The sequence below is a fragment of the Panulirus ornatus genome, chromosome 34 (genome assembly GCF_036320965.1).
Source record: "Panulirus ornatus isolate Po-2019 chromosome 34, ASM3632096v1, whole genome shotgun sequence".
In the NCBI taxonomy this organism is placed as follows: domain Eukaryota; kingdom Metazoa; phylum Arthropoda; class Malacostraca; order Decapoda; family Palinuridae; genus Panulirus; species Panulirus ornatus.
The window spans coordinates 4595457-4616619 of NC_092257.1; the positions used below are offsets into that span (position 1 = coordinate 4595457).

Consider the following 21163-nt stretch of genomic DNA (forward strand, 5'->3'; position numbering starts at 1 on the left):
CGTTTTCGACTTCCGTACATTTTTCAACGCTCCCAGAACTTTCACCCCTCTCGCACCCTTTGATTCACTTCCGCTTCCATGGTTCCATCCGCTGCCAAATCCACTCCAAGATATCTAAAACGCTTCACTTCCTCCAGTTTGTCTCCATTCAAACTTACCTCCCAATTGACTTGTCCCTCAACACTGCTGTACCTAATAACCTTGCTCTTATTCACATTTACTCTTAGCTTCCTTCTTTCACACACTTTACCAAACTCAGTCACCAGCTTCTGCAGTTTCTCACCCGAATCAGCCACCAGCGCTGTATCATCAATGAACAACAACTGACTCACTTCCCAAGCTCTCTCATCCACAACAGACTGCATACTTGCCCCTCTTTCCAAAACTCTTGCATTCACCTCCCTAACAACCCCATCCATAAACAAATTAAACAACCATGGAGATATCACGCACCCCTGCCGCAAACCTACATTCACTGAGAACCAATCACTTTCCTCTTTTCCTACACGCACACATGCCTTACATCCTCGATAAAAACTTTTCACTGCTTCTAACAACTTGCCTCCCACACCATATATTCTTAATACCTTCCACAGAGCATCTCTATCAACTCTATCATATGCCTTCTCCAGATCCATAAATGCTACATACAAATCCATTTGCTTTTCTAAGTATTTCTCACATACATTCTTCAAAGCAAACACCTGATCCACACATCCTCTACCACTTCTGAAACCACACTGCTCTTCACTCCAGCCCTCACATCATGACACACCCCCTGGGCCTCCGTCCGTCCGTGCATACGTCGGTATGTTCGTCTATGCGTCCGTCCGTGCGTCCATCCATACGTCGGTCTGTGCGTCGGTCCGTACGTCCATCCGTCCGTGCATCCGTCCGTCCGTCCGTCCGTCCGTCCGTCCGTCCATCCGTCCGTCCGTCCGTGCGTCGGTCCGTCCAGCCAGACACATCAGCGGTCCGCCGATAATTGTTAAACTTTTGCAATAATTCTCCCTCGCCCCTGGACGACCTGCCGTGGCTCGTCTCCCATCCCGTCTGGCGCTACAACTGCTTTCATCAGTGAGCTGGCCTTCTTTCACTTCTTTCTTCTCCTCCTTTTTCCTCTTCCTCTTCTTCTTCTTCTTCTTCTTCTTCTTCTTCTTCTTCTTCTTCCTCCTCCTCCAGTCGTGCTCAAGGGCTCGTACAGCAGTGCTCAATGGTTGTGCTGTTGTTCCTAATGGTCGTTATGACGTGCTTCAAGGGTCGTACCGTCATGCTCAAGGTGTCGTACCTCCTCAAGGTGTCGTATCTACGTCCTCAAGGGTCGTACCTACGTCCTTAAGGGTCATACCTACGTCCTCAAGGTGTCGTATCTACGTCCTCATGGGTCGTGCCTACGTCCTCAAGGGTCGTGCCTACGTCCTCAAGGGTCGTACCTACGTCCTCAAGGTGTCGTATCTACGTCCTGAAGGTGTCGTATCTACGTCCTCAAGGTGTTGTACCTACGTCCTCAAGGGTCGTACCTACGTCCTCAAGGTGTCGTACCTACGTCTTCAAGGTGTCGTACTTACGTCCTCAAGGGTGTCGCACCGTCGTAATGAAGGGTCGTCCCATCGTACTTAAGGCGTCGCATCGACGTACTTGAAGGGGTCAAGATTATCATTATGTTCGTTGCGTCATAGGGTTAAAGGCCGCCTGACGCAAGCCTCACGCCTGACGCAAGCCTCACGCCTGACGCAAAAGACGAATAACAAATTTTCCTTGCTGAGTGATCCTTTCTGAGGCGCTTAAGGAAAGCGCTCATTAAGCCCCGTCCGCACTACGTCACGACCACATTAAGCCCCTTCAACACCTCGGATGCAAAAATAAAGTTTTACCCGAGAGAATATTAAAGTGTTGTCGTCCTGATTCTTCAAGACGAAACACACAGTAAAGCAAGTTGTGGCAACTCAGTCTCATGAAAATTGGGTATCTAGTAATTGTTAGAGGTATCTATAGATACCTCCATTTATCTAGTTTTCAGATCTTTCGATTTCCGTATTTCTTTTTCCGTCATTTGTGTGTCTATTTCCTCCCGATCATCCATTTTCTCTCACAACATCGTTTCTATTTCCTCCCAATTGTCCATTTTCTCTCACTAAATTTTTTCCATTTTCTTTATTTTTTTCCGCCCCCTTAGCGCCCTTGTATGACGTCACGTTTCCCGGCATTCCCCGGATGTAGCGCCACATTGGAGAGACTGAATGAAATTGAGCCTCTAGGAAAGGTACAGGGCAACGAACTCGTCATCCACTGCAATTGACTCTAAGAAAAAACGGGTCAAATATGGAAAAAAAGAAAGCAGCTTGCAGGAGATGCCTTGGGCAATGAACTCGGAGCGTCTTGGCTGAGAAGGGAAAATGGGAAGTGAAGGAGAACTGGCCATAAAAGATGGGAAGCGTCCATATGGGAAAGAGTCTCGACTGCGCTTCCGCATCCAGGCATTGTGAATTACCTTGTTATCTCGGGCAATCCTTGCTACGCTGTGGGGATGAAAGTGCTATATGGGGCTTTGATATCCGCAATCCAAAATTTGCCTGTGGATGAACGAGGGAGATTTTGACTTTGATGGGCAATAAGTAGCACAGTCTTGCTGCTACGTAGTACTTAAGTAGAGTCTACTATAAGACTTACTTAGAAATACTTAAGTAGAGTCTACTATAAGACTTACTTAAGTAGAGTCTACTATAAGACTTACTTAGAAAAACTTAAGTAGAGTTACTATAAGACTTACTTAGAAAAACTTAAGTAGAGTCTACTATAAGACTTACTTAGAAATACTTAAGTAGAGTCTACTATAAGACTTACTTAGAAATACTTACTTTTAATTATATTTCCATAATCTGAGATATTACATTAGTGACTATAACTTAATGAAAGTAACAGGAACCCCCAAGCTTATTCTTACTTAGAATAAAGCAACCCTTAACTTTAATGTCTCAAGTTACTTTACTCGTAGCGACGGAGTGTGCATCCTCGTCCCTAAATTGATGGTATAACGTGTAGCCATTACGCTATAAACTGTGTTGCATTACAAAAAGCTTAACTCTCTCATTTTAGAATAATGTCACAGTCGAAAATCATATGTATATATCCTATGACTTCGGTTATACCTTAACCGCCCTGGTGCACGAATATACTTGCCTTTATTGCTATATCTTGTATTGGGTATATTGACGGCGGTTATACCTTAACCCAACCCCAGGTGCACGAATATACCTGACTATATTGCTATACTCTGTATTGGGTATACCAGAGCAAAGAGTAGGAGGCAGACCCATGTCAATTGCCCCATCAACACTAAAACGTAAATTTCATCTCTTGTTGCTCTTCGATGATGCTGTAAAAAAAAAAAAATGACAATGTCTCTCTCTCTCTCTCTTGTTGGAGTTGACTGACAGCCGCTGTGCGTTTTAGTTTGGCACGTGCATTGTGTCTGTGTCAATGTGGAGGGCTGGGGGAAGAGGAAGAGAAAGGAAAAAAAGAACGTTGTAATGACAGTCACTGTGTGTGTGTGTGTGTGTCTGTGTCACAAGGAGGGTTATGCTGACCCACCCCTGAAGTGGCCTGCCTGACATTCCCAGCTGTTTATTGTCCCTTGTTACCACTGGTGAACTACTGTCACACAGGTGAGAGAAGGAAAGAAGATGAGTTTGGCCAAGCGAGCGAAGGTCTGCGCAAAGCAGCAGTCTAACCCAGCCCATGTCGAGGTTATGTATTGATAACTTTCTTCATCTGTTGTGATCTCTATGTGGATGAGGTCAGGAGGGTCAAATAAGGAAGAGGGTTTCTGCCCACCCTCGACTCCCTCCAGCAACAAGAGACAGTGGGGAAATATAATCAATAGAAGAAGAAACCCAATGCGTTTGTGGAGTACGTCTGTGTGGATTTTAGTAAGAGAGAAGCGAAGTGGAAATTCCTACCATATTAAAATCTTACTTCACTGTCACACCCTCCGATGCGCTACAATATACACTTAGAGTCTGGAATAAGTAAAAGAAATTGATGCACATGCATACATATTAATTTTCCTCTGTATTTATTCAGTAAGTTCTTCGAATTCAAAAGATATATCTAACCGGGTTTGTTTTTTAAAGAATTGATGGTTTCTGTTGCTCCACCGTTCGACAGCAACTTGTTCCAATGTTTAAGGCATCTGTGCGCGCGGCGCTGAAGTGAATTAATGGTCCTGTGTGACGTACGATAACTGAGATGATCTGGATAAATGTTTTCACAGTTCTTCCGAGAAGGCTCCTGACGGAGGCCAGGTCGTTATACTGGACGCCCTTCCTCAGGCATCATTATCCCTCGCATTTTTCTCCTTGTTTCGTGACTGCTGGCAACCTGTATTAGTATTGGTAGTTCATGTTTGTCTTTCTGTGGGAACAGCTTATCATAGCCTGAAACTCTTGGGTAGTCGACTATTGCGTCCAAAGTTCATTGTCCTCAGTGTGAGTTTTTGCACTACGCTAAACAGCATTGGCTTGAGGCTCCACCATTGGCGAACCTGTGATGTAATGGCGTCCCGTAGAACGGGTCTATTGTGCCCACGAAGATCAATGTTCTGTGATGGTGTATTCCAGGTCTCTTGTCTCACGCATTTCCAACGTCTCCTCCGTCACTCCCACGTTCTGTCTACGGCATCTCCTGCTCTCACTACACTCTCCCTCCCTCGCTTTCCCTGTCGACGTCGGGGCTGTGCCCCTGGGGCCAAAGGGGGAGGCCCTGGGACGTCGTCTTGGGAGGCGAGCAGGAGCCCGGGGGATCTGTATGCCCTCCGTCCTCTCCACACAGTTAGGCAACTTTGCCGGGGATAAGGACACTTCCGGTGGCCTTTCCCTCTCCAGTCCCGTTCAAGTGTTTGGTGAACCCCTTCTCTGGCGTGAGGATCCCCCACCACCAACTCTTGTTGCCCACTGTTGTGGTCCTGGTGCCTAAGGGCCTAACCTGACATGACCTGGCCTGACCAGACGTGACCTGACCTGGCCTATTCAGGTTTCTCATTGGTATTGTCGTATCATTTCTTATTCTAACTATGATTTTATTCCTGTTGTGATGTGAGGTACTGCTGCTGCAGCTGTGGTCTCTCTCTCTCTCTCTCTCTCTCTCTCTCTCTCTCTCTCTCTCTCTCTCTCTCTCTCTCTCTCTCTCACACACACACACACACACACACACACACACACACACACTGTCTTCCAGGCGTAACACACACACACCCACACACCTCGCAGCCACGGGCTCATTTCCCGTGTTATTCCTCCACAAGAAAGAAAAAAAAAATATATAAACATGTATAGACTGTAAAATCCTCATACCCCACCTCCCCTCTCTCTCTCTCTACTGCAACCTGCATATATATTCTCGCCTCACAGACTCGCGTTCAAGTCCACATGAATTTCCTCCAGTGTTTACTGAATAATTAGGAATGACATCGAGTGGAAATATTTTTTTAACCCTAATCTTGCCGTCTTTGAGCGTACGTGTGTAGGCGGGCTCGTGCAGCCAGACTTAAAGAAAAAAAAAAAAAGAGGAATGTGTTTTCAGAGGATTACATGGCTAGCCTACAGAGGCAAATGCCTGTATCCCAACCGTGGATCCTCCTGTATCTGTGTATGTGTTTTCTGTGCACCGGAGAAACGGATCTGAGAAGTATATCTTTGACTTCAATATGACTTCAGTACAGAAAGGATCTTTGACTTCAATATGACTTCGGTACAGAAAGGATCCTTGACGTCATATACCGTATATATTCTGACGTTAGTATATCATAGATATTAGATTCATGTTGCTTGGTGTTACTGCAAGATACGTTCTTGAATCAAGTCAGGTGAAGAGATCGGTCTGTCCTTGATCCATACACGGACATAAGATGGTCTATCAGGCACGTTCGTTCGTGAAGGGGGAAGACACTGGCCAATTGAACATCTTGCAAACTTAACTTTAATGGTGAGGGTATTCTCAGCCATCACTGACCATCCCTCTAACATTAATGAATATCTAGAATCAACAGTGAATATCTTCCTACACTTAGTTGATATTCGGATGTATCTGACGAGTTGGTTTTCATGAATTGGAAGAAACAGAAAGAATGTGATTCTTTGTCGTGTTTACAAAGACATCCAGCAAGAATCTTCAACTGTATATATACATATTTTTTTTTTTTTTTTTGCTTTGTCGCTGTCTCCCGCGTTTGCGAGGTAGCGCAAGGAAACAGACGAAAGAAATGGCCCAACCCACCCCCATACACATATATATACATACGTCCACACACGCAAATATACATACCTACACAGCTTTCCATGGTTTACCCCAGACGCTTCACATGCCTTGATTCAATCCACTGACAGCACGTCAACCCCGGTATACCACATCGCTCCAATTCACTTTATTCCTTGCCCTCCTTTCACCCTCCTGCATGTTCAGGCCCCGATCACACAAAATCTTTTTCACTCCATCTTTCCACCTCCAATTTGGTCTCCCTCTTCTCCTCGTTCCCTCCACCTCCGACACATATATTCTCTTGGTCAATCTTTCCTCACTCATTCTCTCCATGTGCCCGAACCATTTCAAAACACCCTCTTCTGCTCTCTCAATCACGCTCTTTTTATTTCCACACATCTCTCTTACCCTTACGTTACTTACTCGATCAAAGCACCTCACACCACACAATGTCCTCAAACATCTCATTTCCAGCACATCCATCCTCCTGCGCACAACTCTATCCATAGCCCACGCCTCGCAACCATACAACATTGTTGGAACCACTATTCCTTCAAACATACCCAATTTTGCTTTCCGAGATAATGTTCTCGACTTCCACACATTCTTCAAGGCTCCCAGAATTTTCGCCCCCTCCCCCACCCTATGATCCACTTCCGCTTCCATGGTTCCATCCGCTGCCAGATCCACTCCCAGATATCTAAAACACTTCACTTCCTCCAGTTTTTCTCCATTCAAACTCACCTCCCAATTGACTTGACCCTCAACCCTACTGTACCTAATAACCTTGCTCTTATTCACATTTACTCTTAACTTTCTTCTTTCACACACTTTACCAAACTCAGTCACCAGCTTCTGCAGTTTCTCACATGAATCAGCCACCAGCGCTGTATCATCAGCGAACAACAACTGACTCACTTCCCAAGCTCTCTCATCCCCAACAGACTTCATACTTGCCCCTCTTTCCAAAAATCTTGCATTCACCTCCCTAACCACCCCATCCGTAAACAAATTAAACAACCATGGAGACATCACACACCCCTGCCGCAAACCTACATTCACTGAGAACCAATCACTTTCCTCTCTTCCTACACGTACACATGCCTTACATCCTCGATAAAAACTTTTCACTGCTTCTAACAACTTGCCTCCCACACCATATATTCTTAATACCTTCCACAGAGCATCTCTATCAACTCTATCATATGCCTTCTCCAGATCCATAAATGCTACATACAAATCCATTTGCTTTTCTAAGTATTTCTCACATACATTCTTCAAAGCAAACACCTGATCCACACATCCTCTACCACTTCTGAAACCACACTGCTCTTCCCCAATCTGATGCTCTGTACATGCCTTCACCCTCTCAATCAATACCCTCCCATATAATTTACCAGGAATACTCAACAAACTTATACCTCTGGCATGAGAAGAGTGGGAGGTGGGTTGATTAGAAAGGGTAGTGAGTGGTGGGATGAAGAAGTAAGAGTATTAGTGAAAGAGAAGAGAGAGGCATTTGGACGATTTTTGCAGGGAAAAAATGAAATTGAGTGGGAGATGTATAAAAGAAAGAGACAGGAGGTCAAGAGAAAGGTGCAAGAGGTGAAAAAAAGGGCAAATGACAGTTGGGGTGAGAGAGTATCATTAAATTTTAGGGAGAATAAAAAGATGTTCTGGAAGGAGGTAAATAAAGTGCGTAAGACAAGGGAGCAAATGGGAACTTCAGTGAAGGGCGCAAATGGGGAGGTGATAACAAGTAGTGGTGATGTGAGAAGGAGATGGAGTGAGTATTTTGAAGGTTTGTTGAATGTGTTTGATGATAGAGTGGCAGATATAGGGTGTTTTGGTCGAGGTGGTGTGCAAAGTGAGAGGGTTAGGGAAAATGATTTGGTAAACAGAGAAGAGGTAGTAAAAGCTTTGCGGAAGATGAAAGCCGGAAAGGCAGCAGGTTTGGATGGTATTGCAGTGGAATTTATTAAAAAAGGGGGGACTGTATTGTTGACTGGTTGGTAAGGTTATTTAATGTATGTATGACTCATGGTGAGGTGCCTGAGGATTGGCGGAATGAGTGCATAGTGCCATTGTACAAAAGCAAAGGGGATAAGAGCGAGTGCTCAAATTACAGAGGTATAAGTTTGTTGAGTATTACATATATATATATATATATATATATATATATATATATATATATATATATATATATATATATATATATTTTTTTTTTGCTTTGTCGCTGTCTCCCGCGTTTGCGAGGTAGCGCAAGGAAACAGACGAAAGAAATGGCCCAACCCACCCCCATACACATGTATATACATACGTCCACACACGCAAATATACATACCTACACAGCTTTCCATGGTTTACCCCAGACGCTTCACATGCCTTGATTCAATCCACTGACAGCACGTCAACCCCGGTATACCACATCGCTCCAATTCACTCTATTCCTTGCCCTCCTTTCACCCTCCTGCATGTTCAGGCCCCGATCACACAAAATCTTTTTCACTCCATCTTTCCATCTCCAATTTGGTCTCCCTCTTCTCCTCGTTCCCTCCACCTCCGACACATATATTCTTTTGGTCAATCTTTCCTCACTCATTCTCTCCATGTGCCCGAACCATTTCAAAACACCCTCTTCTGCTCTCTCAACCACGCTCTTTTTATTTCCACACATCTCTCTTACCCTTACGTTACTTACTCGATCAAACCACCTCACACCACACAATGTCTTCAAACATATCATTTCCAGCACATCCATCCTCCTGCGCACAACTCTATTAATAGCCCACGCCTCGCAACCATACAACATTGTTGGAACCACTATTCCTTCAAACATACCCATTTTTGCTTTCCGAGATAATGTTCTCGACTTCCAAACATTCTTCAAGGCTCCCAGAATTTTCGCCCCCTCCCGCACCCTATGATCCACTTCCGCTTCCATGGTTCCATCCGCTGCCAGATCCACTCCCAGATATCTAAAACACTTCACTTCCTCCAGTTTTTCTCCATTCAAACTCACCTCCCAATTGACTTGACCCTCAACCCTACTGTACCTAATAACCTTGCTCTTATTCACATTTACTCTTAACTTTCTTCTTTCACACACTTTACCAAACTCAGTCACCAGCTTCTGCAGTTTCTCACATGAATCAGCCACCAGCGCTGTATCATCAGCGAACAACAACTGACTCACTTCCCAAGCTCTCTCATCCCCAACAGACTTCATACTTGCCCCTCTTTCCAAAAATCTTGCATTCACCTCCCTAACCACCCCATCCGTAAACAAATTAAACAACCATGGAGACATCACACACCCCTGCCGCAAACCTACATTCACTGAGAACCAATCACTTTCCTCTCTTCCTACACGTACACATGCCTTACATCCTCGATAAAAACTTTTCACTGCTTCTAACAACTTGCCTCCCACACCATATATTCTTAATACCTTCCACAGAGCATCTCTATCAACTCTATCATATGCCTTCTCCAGATCCATAAATGCTAAATACAAATCCATTTGCTTTTCTAAGTATTTCTCACATACATTCTTCAAAGCAAACACCTGATCCACACATCCTCTACCACTTCTGAAACCACACTGCTCTTCCCCAATCTGATGCTCTGTACATGCCTTCACCCTCTCAATCAATATCCTCCCATATAATTTACCAGGAATACTCAACAAACTTATACCTCTGGCATGAGAAGAGTGGGAGGTGGGTTGATTAGAAAGGATAGTGAGTGGTGGGATGAAGAAGTAAGAGTATTAGTGAAAGAGAAGAGATTGGCATTTGGACGATGTTTGCAGGGAAAAAATGCAATTGAGTGGGAGATGTATAAAAGAAAGAGACAGGAGGTCAAGAGAAAGGTGCAAGAGGTGAAAAAAAGGGCAAATGAGAGTTGGGGTGAGAGAGTATCATTAAATTTTAGGGAGAATAAAAAGATGTTCTGGAAGGAGGTAAATAAAGTGCGTAAGACAAGGGAGCAAATGGGAACTTCAGTGAAGGGCGCAAATGGGGAGGTGATAACAAGTAGTGGTGATGTGAGAAGGAGATGGAGTGAGTATTTTGAAGGTTTGTTGAATGTGTTTGATGATAGAGTGGCAGATATAGGTTGTTTTGGTCGAGGTGGTGTGCAAAGTGAGAGGGTTAGGGAAAATGATTTGGTAAACAGAGAAGAGGTAGTAAAAGCTTTGCGGAAGATGAAAGCCGGCAAGGCAGCAGGTTTGGATGGTATTGCAGTGGAATTTATTAAAAAAGGGGGTGACTGTATTGTTGACTGGTTGGTAAGGTTATTTAATGTATGTATTGCTCATGGTGAGGTGCCTGAGGATTGGCGGAATGAGTGCATAGTGCCATTGTACAAAGGCAAAGGGGATAAGAGTGAGTGCTCAAATTACAGAGGTATAAGTTTGTTGAGTATTCCATATATATATATATATATATATATATATATATATATATATATATATATATATATATATATATATATATATTTTTTTTTTTTTTTTTTTGCTTTGTCGCTGTCTCCCGCGTTTGCGAGGTAGCGTAAGGAAACAGACGAAAGAAATGGCCCTACCCACCCCCATACACATGTATATACATACGTCCACACACGCAAATATATATACCTACACAGCTTTCCATGGTTTACCCCATACGCTTCACATGCCTTGATTCAATCCACTGACAGCACGTCAACCCCGGTATACCACATCGATCCAATTCACTCTATTCCTTGCCCTCCTTTCACCCTCCTGCATGTTCAGGCCCCGATCACACAAAATCTTTTTCACTCCATCTTTCCACCTCCAATCTGGTCTCCCACTTCTCCTCGTTCCCTCCACCTCCGACACATATATTCTCTTGGTCAATCTTTCCTCACTCATTCTCTCCATGTGACCAAACCATTTCAAAACACCCTCTTCTGCTCTCTCAACCACGCTCTTTTTATTTCCACACATCTCTCTTACCCTTACGTTACTTACTCGATCAAACCACCTCACACCACACATTGTCCTCAAACATCTCATTTCCAGCACATCCATCCTCCTGCGCACAACTCTATCCATAGCCCACGCCTCGCAACCATACAACATTGTTGGAACCACTATTCCTTCAAACATACCCATTTTTGCTTTCCGAGATAATGTTCTCGACTTCCACACATTCTTCAAGGCTCCCAGGATTTTCGCCCCCTCCCCCACCCTATGATCCACTTCCGCTTCCATGGTTCCATCCGCTGCCAGATCCACTCCCAGATATCTAAAACACTTCACTTCCTCCAGTTTTTCTCCATTCAAACTCACCTCCCAATTGACTTGACCCTCAACCCTACTGTACCTAATAACCTTGCTCTTATTCACATTTACTCTTAACTTTCTTCTTTCACACACTTTACCAAACTCAGTCACCAGCTTCTGCAGTTTCTCACATGAATCAGCCACCAGCGCTGTATCATCAGCGAACAACAACTGACTCACTTCCCAAGCTCTCTCCTCCCCAACAGACTTCATACTTGCCCCTCTTTCCAAAACTCTTGCATTCACCTCCCTAACAACCCCATCCGTAAACAAATTAAACAACCATGGAGACATCACACACCCCTGCCGCAAACCTACATTCACTGAGAACCAATCACTTTCCTCTCTTCCTACACGTACACATGCCTTACATCCTCGATAAAAACTTTTCACTGCTTCTAACAACTTGCCTCCCACACCATATATTCTTAATACCTTCCACAGAGCATCTCTATCAACTCTATCATATGCCTTCTCCAGATCCATAAATGCTACATACAAATCCATTTGCTTTTCTAAGTATTTCTCACATACATTCTTCAAAGCAAACACCTGATCCACACATCCTCTACCACTTCTGAAACCACACTGCTCTTCCCCAATCTGATGCTCTGTACATGCCTTCACCCTCTCAATCAATATCCTCCCATATAATTTAACAGGAATACTCAACAAACTTATACCTCTGTAACTTGAGCACTCACTCTTATCCCCTTTGCATTTGTACAATGGCACTATGCACGCATTCCGCCAATCCTCAGGCACCTCACCTGAGTCATACATACATTAAATAACCTTACCAACCAGTCAACAATACAGTCCCCCCTTTTTTAATAACTTCCACTGCAATACCATCCAAACCTGCTGCCTTGCCGGCTTTCATCTTCCGCAAAGCTTTTACTACCTCTTCTCTGTTTACCAAATCATTTTCCCTAACCCTCTCACTTTGCACACCACCTCGACCAAAACACCCTATATCTGCCACTCTATCATCAAACACATTCAACAAACCTTCAAAATACTCACTCCATCTCCTTCTCACATCACCACTACTTGTTATCACCTCCCCATTTGCGCCCTTCACTGAAGTTCCCATTTGCTCCCTTGTCTTACGCACTTTATTTACCTCCTTCCAGAACATCTTTTTATTCTCCCTAAAATTTAATGATACTCTCTCACCCCAACTCTCATTTGCCCTTTTTTTCACCTCTTGCAACTTTCTCTTGACCTCCTGTCTCTTTCTTTTATACATCTCCCACTCAATTTCATTTTTTCCCTGCAAAAATCGTCCAAATGCCTCTCTCTTCTCTTTCACTAATACTCTTACTTCTTCATCCCACCACTCACTACCCTTTCTAATCAACCCACCTCCCACTCTTCTCATGCCACAAGCATCTTTTGCGCAATCCATCACTGATTCCCTAAATACATCCCATTCCTCCCCCACTCCCCTTACTTCCATTGTTCTCACCTTTTTCCATTCTGTACTCAGTCTCTCCTGGTACTTCCTCACACAAGTCTCCTTCCCAAGCTCACTTACTCTCACCACCCTCTTCACCCCAACATTCACTCTTCTTTTCTGAAAACCCATACAAATCTTCACCTTAGCCTATATATATATATATATATATATATATATATATATATATATATATATATATATACATATATATATATATATATATATATATATATATATATATATATATATATATATATATATATATATATGTATATATATATATATATATATATATAAATATATATATATATATATATATATATATATATATATATATATAATTTTTTTTTCTTTGTCGCTGTCTCCCGCGTTTGCGAGGTAGCGTAAGGAAACAGACGAAAGAAATGGCCCAACCCACCCCCATACACATGTATATACATACGTCCACACACGCAAATATACATACCTACACAGCTTTCCATGGTTTACCCCATACGCTTCACATGCCCTGATTCAATCCACTGACAGCACGTCAACCCCGGTATACCACATCGATCCAATTCACTCTATTCCTTGCCCTCCTTTCACCCTCCTGCATGTTCAGGCCCCGATCACACAAAATCTTTTTCACTCCATCTTTCCACCTCCAATTTGGTCTCCCACTTCTCCTCTTTCCCTCCACCTCCGACACATATATCCTCTTGGTCAATCTTTCCTCACTCATTCTCTCCATGTGACCAAACCATTTCAAAACACCCTCCTTTGCTCTCTCAACCACGCTCTTTTTATTTCCACACATCTCTCTTACCCTTACGTTACTTACTCGATCAAACCACCTCACACCACACATTGTCCTCAAACATCTCATTTCCAGCACATCCATCCTCCTGCGCACAACTCTATCCATAGCCCACGCCTCGCAACCATACAACATTGTTGGAACCACTATTCCTTCAAACATACCCATTTTTGCTTTCCGAGATAATGTTCTCGACTTCCACACATTCTTCAAGGCTCCCAGGATTTTCGCCCCCTCCCCCACCCTATGATCCACTTCCGCTTCCATGGTTCCATCCGCTGCCAGATCCACTCCCAGATATCTAAAACACTTTACTTCCTCCAGTTTTTCTCCATTCAAACTTACCTCCCAATTGACTTGACCCTCAACCCTACTGTACCTAATTACCTTGCTCTTATTCACATTTACTCTTAACTTTCTTCTTTCACACACTTTACCAAACTCAGTCACCAGCTTCTGCAGTTTCTCACATGAATCAGCCACCAGCTGATATATATATATATATAAATTAGTATTTCTAGCCATAATGTCTTCGTCAGCGGATATTCAACAACATGGCTGATACATTCTACCTACAGATGAGAGTATTCAGGAAACTATCAGCCAAGATGTGAATATTAAGTACAGGCATCACTGAATATTTGGGATAGAATCAAAAATACTTCTCGATTCACTTGTTTATAATTAGGCATTGACTGAATATTTGGGACAGAAAGAATTATTTTGTAGTGTCCATCCGTCTGTGTGAGGATATTCACCTGATATTTGGGACAAATTGAGGAATATTATATTACTCACCTCCCTGTCAGTGGACGTTCACCAAATAGTTTTTGACAGAAGAAAACATCTCACAATAATCACCTGTCTGTATGTGAGTATTCACCAAATATCTGGGACAGGAGGAATTTTACATTGCTCACACACCTATAAGTAAATATTCACTAAATATTTTGGACAGGAGAAATATTAGAATACTCATCCGTCTTTAGGAGGATAACTACCAAATATTTGGGACAGAAAGTAGAATATTAAAGTACTTACCTGTCTAAAGTTAGCTTATCACCAAATACATGAGACAGAAGGAGGAATATCATAGCTGATCACCAAATACATGCGACAGAATGAGGAATATCATAGATATTCACCAAATACATGCGACAGAAGGAGGAATATCATAGATATTCACCAAATACATGCGACAGAAGGAGGAATATCATAGCTGATCACCAAATACATGCGACAGAAGGAGGAATATCATAGATATTCACCAAATACATGAGACAGAAGGAGAAATATCATAGCTGATCACCAAATACATGCAACAGAAGGAGGAATATCATAGATATTCACTAAATACAGGAGACAGAAGGAGAAATATCATAGCTGATCACCAAATACATGCGACAGAAGGAGGAATATCATAGATATTCACCAAATACATGAGACAGAAGGAGGAATATCATAGATATTCACCAAATACATGCGACAGAAGGAGGAATATCAGATCTACTCACCCGTCTATTAGTGGGAATTCCTGTAGGATCTTCCTCGCTGTTTGTAATCTGTTGTCTAAGGACTGTGATGGGTCGCCCCTGAGGGCCAGGGGAACCCCGACCCCGACACCTGCCGTCGCTGCCACCAAGAACACCAGACCGACCAGCCACCAGTGCCTGTTGCTCAGCTCCCCGCCCGCTGCACACACACACAGGGAGAGAGAGAGGGAGGAGTGAGTATGTGAGGGAGAGAGGGAGGGTGAGTGAGTATGTGAGGGAGAGAGGGAGGGTGAGTGAGTATGTGAGGGAGAGAGGGAGGGAGGAGTGAGTATGTGAGGGAGAGAGGGAGGGTGAGTGAGTATGTGAGGGAGAGAGGGAGGGTGAGTGAGTATGTGAGGGAGAGAGAGAGGGAGGAGTGAGTATGTGAGGGAGAGAGGGAGGGAGGAGTGAGTATGTGAGGGAGAGAGAGAGGGAGGAGTGAGTATGTGAGGGAGAGAGGGAGGGAGGAGTGAGTATGTGAGGGAGAGAGGGAGGGAGGAGTGAGTATGTGAGGGAGAGAGAGAGGGAGGAGTGAGTATGTGAGGGAGAGAGGGAGGGAGGAGTGAGTATGTGAGGGAGAGAGAGAGGAGTGAGTATGTGAGGGAGAGAGAGAGGGAGGAGTGAGTATGTGAGGGAGAGAGGGAGGGAGGAGTGAGTATGTGAGGGAGAGAGGGAGGGAGGAGTGAGTATGTGAGGGAGAGAGGGAGGGAGGAGTGAGTATGTGAGGGAGAGAGGGAGGGAGGAGTGAGTATGTGAGGGAGAGAGAGAGGGAGGGTGAGTGAGTGGGTGAGGGAAGGAGGGAGGGAAGAGAGAGTGGGTGAGGGAGGGAAGGAAGAGAGAGGTTATGTGGAAGGAGATAAGATTAATGATAATCATAAGGCAAGGGTTAAGGCAAGTGTTTACGCCAGCAAGTGAACCGATATGTATATGGTTAGAGAGAGAGAGAGAGAGAGAGAGAGAGAGAGAGAGAGAGAGAGAGAGAGAGAGAGAGAGAGGCCTATAACAGCACCTTAGAGGCCATAAGACCAAATTTAAGGAAGACAAGGTGGCACTTCCACCTTTGCCTTCTATCAGTCCCCTGAGCAAAACGGGACGACCCATGAACACGACGTTACGATCCTTGAACACGACGGTATGATGCTTGAACACGACGGTACGACCCTTGAACACGTTGGTGCGACGCTCGAACAAGACGGTACGACCCTTGAACACGGCGGTACGACCCTCGAACACGACAGTACGACCCTTGAACACGACGGTACGACCCTTGAACACGACGGTACGACCCTTGAACACGGCGGTACGACCCTTGAACACGGTGGAACGACTTCTGAACACGATCACACGACCGTTCAAACAAGACAACCCCAAAGTCTTTGACGTGTGGGTGTGAGGGGAACGCTCTGACTGAAACAGTTATTCAAGGACTCTGGATGCTGAAGACTGTAGAGGTTTAGGATGATAGGAGGAGAGGTTTAGGATGATAGGAGGAGAGGTTTAGGATGATAGGAGGAGAGGTTTAGGATGATAGGAGTAGAGGAAGTAACGGGGCTTCGAAGGCTTAAGGAAAGGTATTGTGTCAGCAAGTCTCCAGCTGTTTGCGAAGCTGCTCTGCATCCAGGAGTGAATATATGAATATACCGAGAGAATGAGAGAAAGAAAAAATGAGACATTGGACGAAGAGAACTTGGAGGAAGTGGAGAGTGTTTTAAATATCTGGGAGTGGACATCACACCGGATGGAAACGTGGGAGCTGCGGTAATTCTTAGGATGGGTGAAGGTGATGAGGTCCCAGGTGGATTATCTAGTGTGGGTGTGTGTGTGGAAACATAGAGTTCCCTGCCTACATAGAGTTCCCTGCCTACAAAGGAAAGGAATGGGTATATTAGACGATGTATGGTTTTATATGGATGCGAGGTGTGGGGGACCATAGATAGAAGCAAAAGAAAAAAATCATGGAAGAAAAGGGGATGTGTTGGAAATTAATTGCTCGAGGATAATATGTGCTGTGAGGGGGGTTGATCGAGTAGGGAAGAAAAGGGTAGAGAAGAGGTTGATCGAGTAGGGAAGGATAGGGTAAAGAAGAGGTGTGGCTGAGAGAGATGGAGAGGATTTGCTTAATTGGTTTGGACTTGTGGTAAAGATGAGTGAGGAGAGGTTGAACATGAGGGTATTACGAGGAGATGGAGACCGAGAATGAGATGGAAGGATGGAGTGGAAGATATTATAAATTATCGGGGCCTGAACATGCAGGAGGGTGTGAGGCGTGCATGGGATAGAGGAAACTGGAAATACAGAGGACGAGGTAGTCTCTGTGGACTGAACCAAGACGTCTGAAGCTGTAAGGAAAAGCCGTAGTGAACTCTGTGGACCTTGGTTGGTGCACAGGAGGCTATGGCATCTGGAGAATACATCTAAGCAAATAAGGCCGTTCTACTGTTCATGACGTTACTTCATAGACATAAATGCTTCTTGGAATATATACACACAAGACGCGTATTCAACAGTACACACTAACGGAGAATTTTGCTGCATGTAAGCCCATATTGCGAGCCCCAGCTCTGGCCTTGCTTCTGCTCTGGATTTAAACTAATGGTGGTCAGGTAAAAGCCAGAGGCATTTAGCGAGGAACTTAAAGACTGATAAAGATATCAGTGGACAGACTTGAAATTAGAGGCAGTTAGATAGCGAAATAGAAAACCTTTTAAGCGTGCACAGAGAAAATAGAGGACAAGTTGGGATATCTATATATATACCTTTCTGTCTTTTATGTCTCTTTAGTGTTTCCCGAGTTAATGAGGTAGCGCCAGGAATAGACGAAGAAAAGGCCTCATTCGCTCACATCCATTATGGAGCTGTCATGGACAATGTCACTGACACCACTACCCCCCCTCCCCCCTATCAACAACCAGGCCCCACAGATCTTTCGTGGTTTTAACCCATCCACTTCAATATACCCTGGTTCATGCCATTTAGAGCACGTCACTCCCTCTATACCACATTATTCCAATCCATTCTCTCCCCCGTACACCATAGAATTAAGAGAGCACCTGGATCATCCCATTTAGAGCACGTCACCCCCTGTATACTACATGGCTCCAATTCATTCTCTCCCTCGTACTTAATGAAATTGAGAAAGCATGAAGAGTGAACAATAAGGCAGAAAGATAGATTAATTTTATAGATCAGAAGTTCACTACAAATGACGTTTGGTGTATTACTTGTTTCCTCCTTATATCTCATTATCAGGTTATTAAAACATAAGCACATTATGAACAGCTCAATATGATTCAGTTATTATGTTGATAACTCATTTACTGGCGAGTAATAGGTATGATTATATGCCATTTGACACAACTGATAAATAAGAGCTTCACTTATTGTAAAAAGATTCGACACTTGATAATAATCTTTGAATCTTCAAACTCATTTGAAATACCAAACGAAGAGTCTGTTAGTAAAGTGACATATAAAACTAAATATCTAGATTTAAATAACTTTTCATGTCATTGACTTTAGGTATCCTCTACTCAAACAGTATCTGAGATACTTTAAGTATAAGATATCTTTAAGTCAATGCAAGAAAACGAAGTATCTTCTTTTCAAGCCAGCAGACCTAACCTAACTTTTCAAAACAGATGAAGCTTCTTAGTACCTATGAAGAGGACACAGCCTGTAACAACGCCACGTCAAAGTTACCCCCCAAAAAAGAAAATGCTTTTAAGAGAGAAACGAAGATTATAGTAAGCGAAAACACGTCCCATCTCACAAATCTGGATTGAAATATCATTCAGAGGTGAACAGAAAAAAAGAAAAAAAGATTGACGATATTTTGAGAGAGATGAAGAGAAAAAAGTTAGCGGAAGAAGAGAATTATATATATATATATATATATATATATATATATATATATATATATATATATATATATATATATATATATGTATATTTTTTAAGAGATACGACACGAGATAACGTTTTTCATATTTGTGCTCTCTCTCTCTCTCTCTCTCTCTCTCTCTCTCTCTCTCTCTCTCTCTCTCTCTCTCTTTCTATCTATCTATCTATCTGTCTATCTATCTATATCTCTCTCTCAGTTAATTCACCCCCATAACAAAAGCACCTGGCTCTTTAACCTCCCCAACCCACCACCCGTCTCACACACACACACACACACACACACACACACACACTCACACATTCTTTCTCTTAAGACTCAACAACATCTCTCATGGATTGAAAACATCCCCCCCTCACATCAGGACAGTCACCAACTAACTTCCCATTTTCTTATGTCTTAACCCATCTCTCAACATGCCTTCCAATAGATACTGATCTTAGCACACCCTTTTTTCAATAACTTCTAAATCAGCCTCGCCAGGCTGGCAATTCAGAACACTGCTGCCTCTGTATCACCTCCTCCACCACACACACACACACACACACACACACACACGTGATAATTACATGGGGGAGAGGGGGCACTCACCATTTAATTTCCCCGGCCAATAAGAAGTTTAATTCCACTCTCTTTCCCCGGGTAACTCCTCTCTCTCTCTCTCTCTCTATCTCTATCTATCTATCTATCTATCTCTCTCTCTCTCTCTCTCTCTCTCTCTCTATCTATCTATCTATCTATCTATCTATCTATCTATCTATCTCTCTATCTATCTATCTATCTATCTATCTATCTAACTCTCTCTCTCTCTCTCTCTCTCTCTCTCTCTCTCTCTCTCTCTCTCTCTCTCTCTCTCTCTCTCGGCCACCAAGGTCCTTCCTGTTTGGTTTCTCGTGATGGCAAACTCTCCATCCAACTTCCTCTTGTTAACCCAATCTAAGTTTATGTTTGAGTCTGGCCATCGTATCCTTAGTGTGTGTGTGTGTGTGTGTGTGTGTGTGTGTGTGTGTGTGTGGGCAGAGGGGGTGGAGGGGTGGGGGAAAGCACTATAGTATTGCTATAATCATACATGGTAATTAATTTATTCATTAAAATGCTGATTATTATGTCTTTTCTCCTTCCTTTTCCATCCCTTCTCTGATCTCGTTTAAAGAGACGTTTTTTTATGTCTTTAAATAACGCCTCTGTTACTTTGCGTTTATAGACAATGGAAAGTTAATAGAGGTTAATGTACGTGCTCATAAGGGGTAGCGGGGTTAGCTCTGTCTTGCATTGTGTTGTTTGTCTAAGGAGGGTAATTACCTCCAAAACCAATAAATAGATTTACTTAAGTTTTCGGAAATTCTGACCCAATGTAGGTCTTTCTCAGGTTGTGGTCATCAGCACACAGTCATAACTGGTTATAAAACCACAACTGTTCAGGGAGACTCCAGTGGTCAAACGGGATGAGTGCCTAGATGGTCATAACTGTTTAATTAGTCATAAATGGATAAATTAGCCATGATTATTGTGTGAATAGCCAAAATTCTACATAGCTATTATTAGTTAATTAGCCATAACTGATTAGATAGCTAAAATCACTTAAAACCATAACTCTATATAGCCATGTTTCATTAAGTAACCATAATAATCATGATTCAGGTTTGTTAATGAATTGACTAGGTTTGCTTATAATTAGACTGGTTTGCTAATGAGTTCATAAGTATAGTTAAAGATTAACTGGTTTACTAATGAGTTCTTAAGTATAGTTAAAGATTGACTGGTTTACTAATAAGTTCATAAGTATAGTTAAAGATTGACTGGTCTACTAATGAGTTCATAATTGTAGTTAAAGATTGACTGGTTTACTAATGAGCTCTTAAGTATAGTTAAAGATTGACTGGTTTACTAATAAGTTCATAAGTATAGT

The 21163-nt window shown here is 43.1% G+C and overlaps 1 protein-coding gene across 1 annotated transcript in view; it reads right to left on the minus strand.

The window, feature by feature from the left end:
• LOC139759718 (dipeptidase 1-like) overlaps positions 1–21163 on the minus strand; it is a 108630-nt gene that overhangs the window by 80909 nt on the left and 6558 nt on the right. Inside the window, exon 3 of the mRNA XM_071682114.1 lies at positions 15339–15516. Coding sequence (XP_071538215.1) covers positions 15339–15516 — 178 coding nt within the window. The remainder of the gene's footprint in view (positions 1–15338; positions 15517–21163) is intronic.